The sequence below is a fragment of the Anser anser genome (assembly GCF_964211835.1).
Source record: "Anser anser genome assembly, chromosome: 9".
NCBI lineage: Eukaryota > Metazoa > Chordata > Aves > Anseriformes > Anatidae > Anser > Anser anser.
The window spans coordinates 9,289,240-9,302,648 of NC_139729.1; the positions used below are offsets into that span (position 1 = coordinate 9,289,240).

Here is a 13,409-nt window from a genome sequence, read left to right on the forward strand (position 1 = left end):
TAGCAGATGAGGACAAATAGTTTAGAAAATATGCAGATTTGTGGGATTAGGTCAGTGAACAAATGGGGATTAGTAATCTGGTAAAAATTTAATTTAAGTCTTCCTCTAGAAGGCAGAGAAGGCAGGGAGATGGATTAATGTGCTCTGAAGGAAAAGAAACTAAGTTAGATACTGAAAATCACTGGGAAGTAGGAGAAGTAAATGTTTGTGATTCACAGGGTTAAATCTTCCTCAGCATTAGAGAACGAAACATTGACTGGTTATTTCAACAGAAAAACAGAATACTATGGTTCCCTTACAAACAAAAGAGACTCAACATAGGTACAGTTTCTATATGTTTTGCCATTGACAAATTGTAAAGAAAAAAATTCTTCTGTCTCACAACACGCCTAGTTCTCTGTGTGATGCCACTGCCTGAATTACTCAAACCCCAGTAGTTATATTCATGATTTACTTTTTGATAGATTTAAATTATAATGTTCTACATGTTTCTACATAAAATAATAATGTGAAATTCCTACCCCAATTAAGGCAATGTGAGTTTTGACACTAAATTCAGTTAAAGCAGGATTTATGTAATCTATGAGACATGATTCCCCCAGAACTCTTTGTGGAACATTTTAACTAAAGAATACATTAACAGTGCATCTCAGCAACATTACATTACTCATTGGAGACCCAAAGATAAGTTGGCATTAGTTTGATCGTACTGCACAACAAAAGCCTAATTTGCACGAAAGACTGCACAAGAAAGTATTCTGCGATTAGCACATCTTCTGGCCCCCCAGTGAAGGCCTTTCAGTAATAAGTCCCATTAGAAAAAATTGTTCTTACATAAAAACCTGAGGTAGAATATTCCTTTGTTAGCAGCTCATTCATGTTACAAACTTATTTGTCCAAAAGCTGCATGATGATATCAGGCTGTAGTCTATACACTATTTCTAAAGTAAAATAATGTAGTGTATTTATTTTGACATGCTATATATATTTTTTTTATTAATTATACTTTATTCTTAAACACACATGCTTTTTGGGATGCAGGAGGACTATTCTTTTTAATACTGACCACATCAATATAAGCATTTAATAGGAACTTAATAAAATGCTTTGGTCAACCCCAAACTCTACTTTACATGGAAAAAAATATTTTAAGCGACAGATTTCATAAAACTCTACCCACAATATTGATATATAAAACTATAAGCAGCATTTTTACCTGTGATCACTATTTCTGAAAAACGCATTTGGAATTTACATGTGCATATACAAATAAAATTTTACACTGTGCCTTACCATTGTCTTTTAGGTAATGGACGACACCATTGCGCTCTCTGTGCCTTAAACTACTGCTAAGCTTACAAGTTCTTTTTTATTAATAAAAGAGAAATTTTGCCTCCTTGATTTAGATGTCCAGTCCTTACACATTTATCTATTAATATTTGTCATAACAAATAGATTACAGTGTGCGAAACTGAATTCTGAATCACTGTCTGTATGTCTAAGTGTTCAGACCAGGGAGTTGCCTGTGTACCACGTATGCACGAGCAGGACTAGAATCGCACGAGCCTGTCCCATAATGAGCCATGGCAACTCCAATAGCACACATCCTATTAAAGCCTTGTACATGGAGTTAAAAATCTTGGAGAAAGCATATAATAGCATAAAAATGTTTTCTCTAGTGTTACAAGGACAGAAAAGGTCATAAACAAATTAAGCTGTCTTTCTATGTATTTAGTTGTATTAAAAAAACATTTAATATATCTTGCTTAACAGTGTTGACCTTTCATTCAGCATTATTCTGAGCAGCCAGATTCTCACTTAAACATATAAAACTTGAGATTCACAATATACTAAGTATTTTTATTTAACCCTTCTTTATTATTAACTTTCTTTAGTATTTAATGACTCCACCTTTGCCTTACTCTTACATGTTTTACCTTTCATTTGGACTGCGAGCTCTTCAGGACATGGATCTATTTTTCTGTTACGAGTTTACAGCAAACATTTTGAGTACACCTGACACTAGTCCTCATTCCTGAAATAAACAGTAAATGTCCACTGAAGATTTTTCGCAGATGATACCACCTGAACAAGGACTCACACACAGTTGTGTCATGGCCTGGACATCAATGCAAGTAATCCAGCAATGCAAAGAAACATGAATCACTAGTAAACAGGTGTTTTGGTTGATTGGTTTGTTTCATTTTCATTGTGTTGTATTGTGGTTTTTTTTTGTTTTGTTTTGTTTTTTTGGAGGGGGGGGCAGATTAATCTAGACAGTGTGTTGCCATAGGAAACAACAAAAAAATCAGTAACTATGAAGAAAAGCAAGCGTAACCCCCAACAGCACCAAAGATAGACCTCACTGAGGAGTTACAGATCTGCAGGGTGCCCTGGTTAACTAAAGAACAAATTTGCATATATAATGCCTCTTCCAAGGCCTGTAATATTAAAACCAGGGAACTCTGATTGTTGGCTTTTCTTCCTATGGTCTCAATTATGACACCTCTAAAATGAACACTCTAACCAGACATTATAACATTTCCTGAGCAAATTTTCAAAGATACTAGTTTTTCTGCACCTTATCATTTAGGCCAGGAACAGTTTTTCTTAGTAAATAGTGACTCAAGTTGGAAGTCTTAAAAATGGAGATTAAAGTAATTTAGGCTTTATGCAGTTATGTCTGCATAATCTTCAGAGAGAACTTCAGAACTGCATCAAAGTTCAAAATGGTGTTTTGAAAAATTCAAAATTAAAACAATTTTTCATGAGGCTAAAATAAGCAAAAAATAAGTCTATTAAGAAATTGTAACCTTTACAAAATACATTCATTTTGTGTCACACTATTTTGATAGCACAGATTCTTGAGTGTTATATAATTTAAGCTCACTGAAATGTCATGCTCCAGCACATAAACCTATACATTTGAGACCTTGGAAAATGAGCTAAATCATAATGCTTTCGATTTTAAGGGAGAAAGCATTTTACTCTTTTTAAACACAGAAGAGAGTGTTAATGTTCTTCTTTCCATTATTTGTTCAAAATTACATATTTTCATGCAGCAGGGTCTGAAGGTTATTCCCGTAGAGAGAACCTGAATATGTAAAGGACAGGTATTGTTTCAAAGCACCTGTCCTTTATTTAATCCAGGGAGATGATGGCCCAGGCTCATTAGCTTTTTACTTATTATGGCCACCACTCTTTCCCAAATTAGCCTTGTTGGCTTTGAAGTAGTGATTGCATTTTTGAAAGAAAAGCCTTTGTTATGAAAACCAAGGAACTCGAATACCTCAACAGAACAGGTAAAAATAGGAAGAGAGCAAGAAATTGGGAGATGCTGATAAATTCAATTTACATTTATGCAAGCAAAGGCTTGTGAAGCTGAAAGGTTAAGGGAAAGATATAACCATGCACAGAATCAGAGGCTGGAAGCGTAAGAAAGAAACTTTTACAGTGGCTCTGTTTGCTGCTTTGTACTGTTTTAGGATTATGGTTAAACCATGAATGGATTACACTACGTCAGAATCACTTTTACACTGCAATAGTAAACACATGTAAGACTGTACACATCTGTTATACACAAATCACAGTTTCACATTAGAACTTCCTATCTAATATTTATGTACTGAAAACTATGAATGAAACGTTTAAGTGTAAGAGTATCAATAGGGTAGGCAGAATAGTTCAACAGAGAAAAACTGAATAAAGTTCATTTGCAAGTATTACCATATTTTGTGTTAAGATGTTTCTTAAATTTAAATGTATAAAAATAATGTATCATCTGATTTTCTGTCCTCACCTCAAACCTTTCTCCAGAATGCGCACTAAAATATTTACATTACATAATTCTATAGTCTAAAATATACTGATTACGTAAGTTTTACTACCATGAATGCACCATACAAATAATAATCAATGATGCTGCCTGTCTCACAGGAGAAGGGAGAAATGCAGTAAATAATGCACAGGGAGTAGACAACAAGGGAGTATCTTCTGGTTTGTACAGTGAGGTTGTATTCATGACTGTGATTTGTTACAGATTGTCTACTTTCTCCTAAAGAATAAAATTTTGTGGGGACAAGGTTCAACTTCTTTTCACTTTCATACAGTGCCATTTATTAGTTTGTGGTCCTTGGCTTCTACACTCTCCAAAATAGAACAAGAAATCCATCTCTCAAACAAAATTAATAGGAATGTGGGTGTTCCAAAAATTGTAATAGTCAAGATCTATGTGTTTCAGCTATCCAAGATGGAAGAATGCATATAATTATACAGGCTGTATAATTGGTATATCGAGCACAAAAACATCCCGGTTTTCAACAATGCTGCATTTTTCAGCCATATTCTATCTATGCATATTTTTTTTTTCTAGTTCATTTTTCTTTTAACAGCATAGTTTAGACCTAGGAACTGCCTGAAATAAATATTTATTTAAAGCTTTAAGACTGTTCCTGATTATAAGCAGCTCTGCCATTATACTGCAATGTTTGATGTAATTCAGTCTTTTATGCTCCTGCTCATTATCAATACATCCTTCATTTTTCTTCAAGGCAATCTTCTTTCTCAGTGCATTGCCTACAGTTTTAAAACTAAAGTTATCACTTATCCTACTTTAATGTTTTATTCCTTCCTCAAAACTCTCTTGCCTCTCTCTTTTACATTTCAACCTGTAAATGGCCTCTCATTTTTCTTTCTCTTCTTTCCCTCAACTTCCTCAGCATGTCTCCTAACTTCTAGGTGATTTCAAACAGATCAGTATATTTACATAGAAATTAGGTTGCCAACAGCCTCATTTTAAAATATAACATATACATTAGCAAATACTTCCTCCTCACTTCTGCATTTATGGATTTAAAAAATAAGTTTTGAGTGCAGTTGGAGCTCAGAGTGAAGAAAGTGGAGAAAATTGCCTGTATTAGGAATCAGAATTATCAAACTCTGAGCCCTGTTCTGATTAGAGCTGGCCATGTGGTTGCACCAAGAAACATATTTCTGTCCCCATGTGTCTCCAACCATAGCACCAACAGGCTTTTTAGGAATGACTGCAATCTATCAACTTCCACAATGAATTAAGACAGCTTTCCTCCCTTGTACAATTGCCTCTCTCGCTTCAGCCTCATAATACAAATGAGTGAGGAAGGAGATATCCAAATACAGGAGGAAACCTCTACATCACTTGAATGCATGTATTTCCTTTTCTCCTCTGTTATTAAACAACAGAAGTCAGTATTCTGGGCTTTGCAAAGCTTTTCAGATGTAAAAAAAATATTACACAAAGATTTTCTTTTTTTTTTTTTTTCCTCTTTCAAATATCATTAATTTCTATTTCTGTCCTACACAGACAATGCCAAAGTGCTTTCAGACTTGAAGCACACTGTACAAGGAACCTCATGGACCAATCTTCCTGACTGTATAGCGTACACAGTAAAGCCACCTCATCGGTCCAAACTACAGAGGGTCACCTATGGGAGGTGACAATGCGAGCATGTTCCTCTTCTCTGCTGTGGGATGGGAGGTTTCACTCACTTGCATGGCAACCAAATGACATCTGCCACAGTGACTCCTACTTGGTGCTTCTTCCCAGAAACAGGCATTACAATCAGCCACCTCTGCCTTGTCTGGCACAGCCCTGTTGTTCGTCATTTGATAAATGCGCTCTGGGAGCAGGAGTCATACACATTCCATGGAAGTCACATGTGGCTCATGAGTTATGGGCCAGCCACTAGAAGGTCTGCTGACAGGACTGAAGCAAATTAAAGGAAATAAAAATGACGCTAGAAAACTGCTGTTCTAAAATTTTGATCTAAAACATCATATTGGGTCAAGATCCATAACAGAGGCCCACCAAGCTGACAAAATAATCACTGATTAGGCGGAGAGACATCCAGCTCTCAGTCACCCTAGCCCTCTCATCTGCATAATATTTAGAAGTTGACAGCTCAGCTATATTTCTTCACCAAAACCAAAACATGCTTCTCAGGGAAAACACATTTAATATTGAGAAATACAGAAAGACTGAAAGCAATCAGTATTTTTCCCTCCAGATAGGTTAGTAGGTAACACCAGAATAAATTGCTCAGAACAGTCTGACATGAGGACTTCCATAGGATATTCTCTTTATGACTACAAATTCATTCAGCATTCATTTCTGTCTACCTAATCTTAAAAAGAGATAAACTTCAATTCATTAGTTATTAGTATTCCTCGAGAATGCCATGGATTATTTCAATTACTGCTACCTACTGTAAAATGAGTTAATAACCCAGGGTTTTGGCCAGCACAGAAAACTTGCTTATGCAATAGAAGACAAAATACTGGAAAAAAAAAAGAAACAAGATCTTCTGCACATATATATACACTTTAAGATAACTTTTAAGTCTCCTATCTTAGTACAAAACACTACTTTTTCAAGCTTCATCACTTCTTCTTTAATTATCAACCACACGTATGACTTGTTAATAAGGAAGACTGATTTCAACTCATGACGTATCAACCTTTGTCCTACAGTGATGCAGACGGAACACATTTTATTGTAAATTTCATTTTACACTTTTTATTGCAAAAGGCATGGAATGGTGAATGATTGTCTATCTTACAGTTCATTCAGTTCAAACGATCATTTTATATTCATTACTCCAGTGACAGACACATCCTGTCAGTTTTACCCCTCATTATGCATATAATATCTGCATTTGAGCAGGCAATAGAGTTTTGAAAAGAGACTTCAACTAAGTTTCCACTTAGAAAAAGAAAGAGGAGAAGCCAGTTTAACTTGTCACATTAACTTTACTGACTGCTGTCAAAAGAATAGTTGAGTAAAATCACATTTCTGACATTTCCTATAACCTGGTTGAAAAACTAGGTTTGGGCATAAAAAGAGATAAATATATAAATCATTCCTATGAAAACTGAAGAAAAGGTTAAAAGCACCCAGACATGTTTTCAAGAAATAAACTTTGACTTCAATTTTTCCCAGTATTTCAGATCTTACAGATTTTACAACACAGAAATCATTATTTTTGGTATTTCAAAAGGTTGCCCTGGTGATAGCCAATGATTACTTGAAAAGGTAGGTAACAAATGGTTACTTTTTTCCTGGCCTTCCTAAAGCAACAGCTACAGTCAGTTTCTACTTACTGGTTTCAAGTAAGAGCTACTGGATACTCTTCTTCTGCAGATCCTTTCCTCAGAAATAACCACCGATAATCAGAATTTCTTTTTCCATTGCTTGCATGTTCAACAATAGAAACAAATGTCACCCTGCCCTTGAGCTGCCAATAGTAAAGAAGTCTGATCTTGTTTTTAATTTTAGTATCCATCTGAACAGGTTATCGCTCCACAACATGTTATAATAAAAAGTAAGAAATATGACATGTTAAATATAAAATACCTGGAACAAGTGAGTTCAAAGGCAAGCACACATAAAAAGCCATACCACTACATATACTTCAGTACCAAGCAATGGAGGATAAAATGAAGCTTTCTGATAAGCACAGATGAATCATATCAATAAATGAGCTTATATCCTGGGTGCCAATAAAAGGGAAATGATAATCTTTTAGCTTACTAGCCTTATAAGACAATAAACTCCTCTCTATTCATTTATGCAGAACAGGCTATGGTGGGCACCCATCAGATCAGTCATGTTTTCCTAACAGCAATCAAGACCGCTAGGGAATAAATAAGCAGCAATGCAGCAGAAACCGTCAGCGTAAACGCAGAAATGATACCACATCATAAACGGTAAGGCATTGAAAGACACTTTTTTCTAAGAGTCAACACTGATAGTTGGGTATTGCCCAAGTCAGAGAGACCATTGTTTGAAAGGAAGAGAAGGAATGAAGTAAATTACAAGTATTAATTTTGTTTACCTCTCCCTGGATGTACTGTCCCCCATGCAAAGACAGAAAGGTCTGAATACACTCATGTGAAGCGTACAACATTTACCAGTTTTATCTCAATAAGAAACAACCTTGTAGTTGTCCAGAGTTGTAGCTAAAAACCATGTAACTCCATATTTTTTTTTGGTGACTTTAAAACTTAATTTAAGATCCACACACAGTAACTTGACAGTGAAACTTCAAAGCACTGAAATTATCTGTGAAGGTATAACAAGAACAGCAGAATTAATTGAATGTTTGCATCAAGCTTGGGAACCCAGGAAACTGCCTGCAGCTACATAAGTGTGGAAATCACACCACATCATTACATAAACATGCATTGAACAAGGCTGATGCAGTGATCTAGCAATTGTCTGTGTTTACATCAGCACATCTTCAACACTGCTCATCAACCTTTACTGCTATAGAACAGACAAAAAAAAAAGTAGAAAAGCAAAGATTTAGAAGAATGCAATTAAAGGTAGTCCATGTTTCCTAAAGCAAATAGAGTGAAAAACGTTATCTCTGTTTTTCCCCTAGGAGATTAGGTTAAGTGAGGAAAAAAGAAAAAAGACTAACTTGGCTCTATAAAGTAATATATTTACAGAACTGGTATCAGGAATAATATCTACAAGCTCTATTCACTTCATGTTTAAAGTAACTGAAGACAGCTGCCTGGCAAAGGTGAAAGGCCAGCTATGTTTCAACCAGAACAGGCAAAAGAGGACCACTTATACTTGAGTAGCCTCATATATCATTAGTCTCCAAGTGCAGAGGAGAAAAAAACGACTGCCAAAAGCAACACGTAATCTAGAGCAGGGCTTGGCAACCTTTCAAAAATATCTTCTTTTTCAAAGCAAAATGGAGTGCCTTTACATCAAAGATGCCAAATTGAATCTACCAACGGCAGCAGTAGCTCACTGCTCCTAGCCCCTTCTGGGTTTGATAGGGCTTGGAAAACAGCTCTCACAGATCATGAAGGGCAAACAGCAGGGCTCACATATGTGAGATCTTAAAGGAGCTCTGCAGGAACAGGGCTTTGGGACACCATGCCTCTCACAGATACACATCAAACAACATTATTCAAATGTATAAAGCGTCTTCATACATTTTAACAAGATGCACATGACAGAGGGAAATGATGACAAGCAAGCTGCCCTAACAAATGCTGCACATATTTTCATCAGCCTTACCACTAATATTAGAGAGTACATTTGCATAACAAAGTGGTAAAAACACATGGGTCTTATGTTTATATCACTGTGGAGGAGTACAAAAAAAAAATAATTAAAAAATCTGAAGTTCCTAAGTACAGCCCTTGCTTGTTAAATTCTACCATAAATCAGAGACACGTTAACAAAGTAGCTCAGCTGCTCTCTGCTCCCTCACACCAGCAATAATTCTGCCTTCCATGCCTTCTACTGCTCTTTGCTAAAACTAAAGCTGAAGAAACAAGAAAATGCTAAGATGACTGTGCAGATCATGTTTTTTCTGTCGTAAGTAAAATCTGAAGAGTTTAAGCTACTTTATTTAAAAGTGATAAATCCATAGGCACTATAAGCTCAAAGGTTTACCATACTTACAGGGCTAGGTTGCAACTGAATGGCTGAAAGTTCTTGTGCCCTGCCATTTGTCCGCTTTTCTGCCAGATGCCTTTGCTGCTCCAAGGCAAGGGCTTTGTTTCCATTCATGGATCAGCTCCTGAACTACTTCAGCTTTCAGTTCAGCGAATCAAGGCAAACAACATCTCCCTAGGAAGCGGGCATTTCAGCTACTCTCCCCATTCCTCCCCTCGACCACAACCACCCTACACTGCCACTCATTTAGCCCTAATGGGGTAGTTTATAAGCAGAAGCACCATTCTTTCACAAAATCCTTAAGGAGCAAGTGCAAGTTCAACTGCTGAGATCATGCCTGGCACACTTGCAGGGGAAGCACTGCCAGAGGAAAGTTATCCTCTGGCATAACCTTATGAGGTTCATCACCATATAATCATTCACGTGGCATTGTGCAAAGGTGATGCCTTTCCAGTGGAGAGATCCATGAGTACCAAGCAAAATCTGAGGACAGAGGACTGGGGGGAAAAGCACATCATTTTTTCCACACTGGCAGTTTTTAATCTTTGATGTCCATGAGCAAAGGACATTGTCAAAAAAATGGGTTTAAAGGAAGACAATGAATGTCATGCATGTCAAATCAATTCTAACATCTGGATTTAACAAAGAAAAAAAAATGAATTGATCTGCAAAACTTATATATGGGGGCTTCTAAAAAAATCAGTTATATTCTATAGAGATTTGTATTTAGTCATTTTTAGTCTCATAGTCATTTTTTTTTCTCTTTTTTTGTTTAGTTTTGATTTTTAATGTAGATTGAAGTCAGATGATAAATTTGGGTATTTTTTGAATAAAACCAAATTCATCTTAAATTGATTGATAAAATGCAAATTCTGAATATCCAAAAAACACTGATATAACACCAACTGATATGGCATAACTCAGTAATGCGCAAATGTTCTCACATAAAAATATTATGCTGTTAACATGAACTATTAAAAAATGCATAACTAGAAAAGCTCAGTAATTTCCATGTCAAATAACTTTTGTGTTGTACTTATTTTTAACCTTTTCTAAGGAGTTTTCAGCTAGCTTGTGAGTTTTGCACCAAAAGTAGGAAGAATAACACCATGCAAGTCACAATTTCATGGATACTTGAAACCAGTGTAAGTCAAACCACTGTCAAAGAAAGTGTTTCACTCTCCTGGTGACATTCATTCAAACCCTCTCCCCTAGGCTGGCAAGGCCCCTCTGCAGCGATAAACTAAGTTTTGTTCCTGAGTTGGCTTTAACAAGGTGCGTTTTCCCTTGCTAACACGAAGACAGGCTGCCTGACATAAGGAGCGAGTGGCTGCAGGGAGAGGGGCAGAACTATGGCTTCCTTGTGGCTGTAGTGCTTATGCAGCTACTGTTTTGTACCAACACCGCACCTCAAATGCAGGGAAAGTGACTGACAGAAATCTGAAGTCTCCCCCCAACACACACTCCAATGGTGTGTCTGAGGAGTCTGACTTCATCTGAAGGAAGTAACCTAACAAGTACCTGGAGAATTCTGCAGATCCAGAAAGCTTCTGTGCAACAAGCAGTGCCTCAAATTCTACATTTCAACTAAATTAGAACAATCTGAAATAGTATCAGAGATTTCAAAGCAATTCCTCTAGTTCTAGGCCAGTACACCAGCCTCGGTCATGTTTTTACACAGCTAAGCAATATGATTGAAATTTTTCATGAATTAATCCCACTAAGACCCCAAGACAATGTCTAAATTAATTTGCACATTCAAATTTGTGTTCCTCCAGCTTCTAATAAAACTTCTGGTTTTATCCTATGGTCAGCTTGCACTGTTTGCAGTGGGAACAGTAATAGGAAGCAGTCCACAAAAACCTTGACCCCAAGTACCCTATTTCTGCTGTATGCGTTCAGAACAGATTGCCATCTTGTTCCACACATATTCTCCAGAATGAACAGGAACAGTGGTTCAACTGCTTCCTCTTCAGAAGACAGCAGAAACAGAAAATAGGTATCATTTTATATTTTTCTTTTTACAGGCCTTCCCTTTAGCAGCTGGAGAAACAGCATACACGTGCCTAGTAAGAATGCGCAAGGAAATAGTTTTACAATTCCTTCTCAGAATTTGGCACTAAATACATTACGGTAATTCTTCTAGTCCTTGGACACAAAATCATTAGGTATGGGCTATTACTTGCGTTATCACTACATTACTAGATCATTATGAAAAATAAAAGTTTTAATCAGCATGCACATTTATGAAGCACAGTGATTTGAAACTACCCCCCTACAACAGCTTCAGCATTAGCACTAACCAAAAAAGTAGAACATTTTGCTAGCAGAGAGACCAGCACACAGAAAAAAATTACTACTACAGTGAGTCTCACAGGGCTAATTGTATGGTGCACTGCCACGCTGGGATTTGTCATTAACCAGCATTTACATAAAGCTATTACACAAGTTAAAAATCTAGTGAGCTTCAGGTGGCTGTTAGATGTTTTATTTTTTCTCCTCATCCTCCCTCCCCTTTTTTTTAAACCTTTCCCTATGTAACATTTTGATTGTAAAGGAGGCAATTTTTTTTTCCTTTATATCTGTCATTGTTTGTGTTTATTTCTGCTCTGTTTCTGATATTGATCACAGCATACTTTCCTCTATTATTTTTTAGATCCGTATTTACAATTATTGCTTTTTTTTTGAATCAGTTTTGGCATAATTTTATATAATGACCACAATGCATCAATACAAATTTGCTTCTTCATGAGGGATGGTGTACACACAGATGGTTCAGGCTGTGGCATGCCCAGGGCTACATTCAAAATACAAATTGGACAGCCAACAGCTATGAGTAAAATTTGTATGCTTTGAAAGTACCTCTGGTAATAATCTGTTTCTGAAACAGCAGTTGCTGCTGGTGTCCATGTACAGACAGAAGAAACCATGTTTAGGGTCTTTCCTCCAGTTTTCTTGGTGGACATTTTCTGAACACTTCCCAAAGCACAGGTATATAAGCACGTCATAACAAGCTTGCAGTAAGCTAACACACCAAGCATTCTCATGGCAAATACTGAAATGAATAATGCAATCCTGCTTTCATGAATAAGTATGCTTCTAAATATGACTACAATTAAGAGCAGATTACGGTTCTCAGATTACATTGTGCAATTTATGGCATCCAAACAGAAAGGATCTGAGCTGTAACTTAGTTTGTGAACAGTCCCAGCCCATTCCGGTGCAAAGTAAAACCTTTACCACAGCCAGTTTGACCATGCAACAAAACCATGAATATTCCTGTGGTCACTTAGGTCTCAGCACGGAGGCAGTAACTGCAAGTGAAAGGCAGAAGTTTCTAAACTACTCCCAGCTTTAGTGCTCCCGATTTTGGCAGATAACAGTACTGCTATGGACTTGAAAACCTGCAGAACAAGGAGAGAGATGCTCTAGACTCAGCAGAAGCCATCTCTCAATGGAACAGACCAAATGCATCACCTAATGTGGATTTGACAACAGCCTAACATTTGGCAAACCTTCCCTAATCCTGTAACAGGAGTGTGGTTGTTTATGTAGCCTCAGACTTGAACCGCGTCTGTTTTGAAATGGGCAAAAATCTGTACCAAAAAAAAAAAAACATCTGCAAGGAAAAAAAAATTCTGATGCCTCACAGCCCTCATGGCATGCCCAGGTGCCCATCACATCTGGCACAGGGAACCCTTTGCAGGTTTTGTTCTCTTTTAAAGCTCTGTAATGGCTTACAGGTGCTCTCTGTATACTCTATTCTCAAAGCCCATAACTACATCTGGCCCAAGCAATATGAAAAAAAATTGACTTGTTTCTATTTAAGCATCACAATACAAATATTTTGGATGAAAAGTGATCAGATCCTAACCTTTGGAAATCCTACTTAAAAAACAAAGCTGCTACAGATCTTCCTCACCTCTTTGCTAGCCCCATGCTCCCCACTTTC

The 13,409-nt window shown here is 36.8% G+C and overlaps 1 protein-coding gene across 7 annotated transcripts in view; it reads right to left on the reverse strand.

Annotated features, from left to right (window-relative positions):
- The window catches only part of CLSTN2 (calsyntenin 2), a 342,914-nt gene that overhangs the window by 208,753 nt on the left and 120,752 nt on the right, over positions 1-13,409 (reverse strand). Inside the window, exon 1 of one of the 7 annotated variants that reach the window (XM_083849244.1) lies at positions 7,391-7,448. The exons of the other annotated variants lie outside the window; for them this stretch is intronic. Within the exon in view, the coding sequence (XP_083705370.1) occupies positions 7,391-7,433 (43 nt within the window). The 5' untranslated portion in view covers positions 7,434-7,448. Of the gene's footprint in view, positions 1-7,390; positions 7,449-13,409 lie in introns of those variants that run through there. 7 annotated transcript variants of the gene reach the window in all.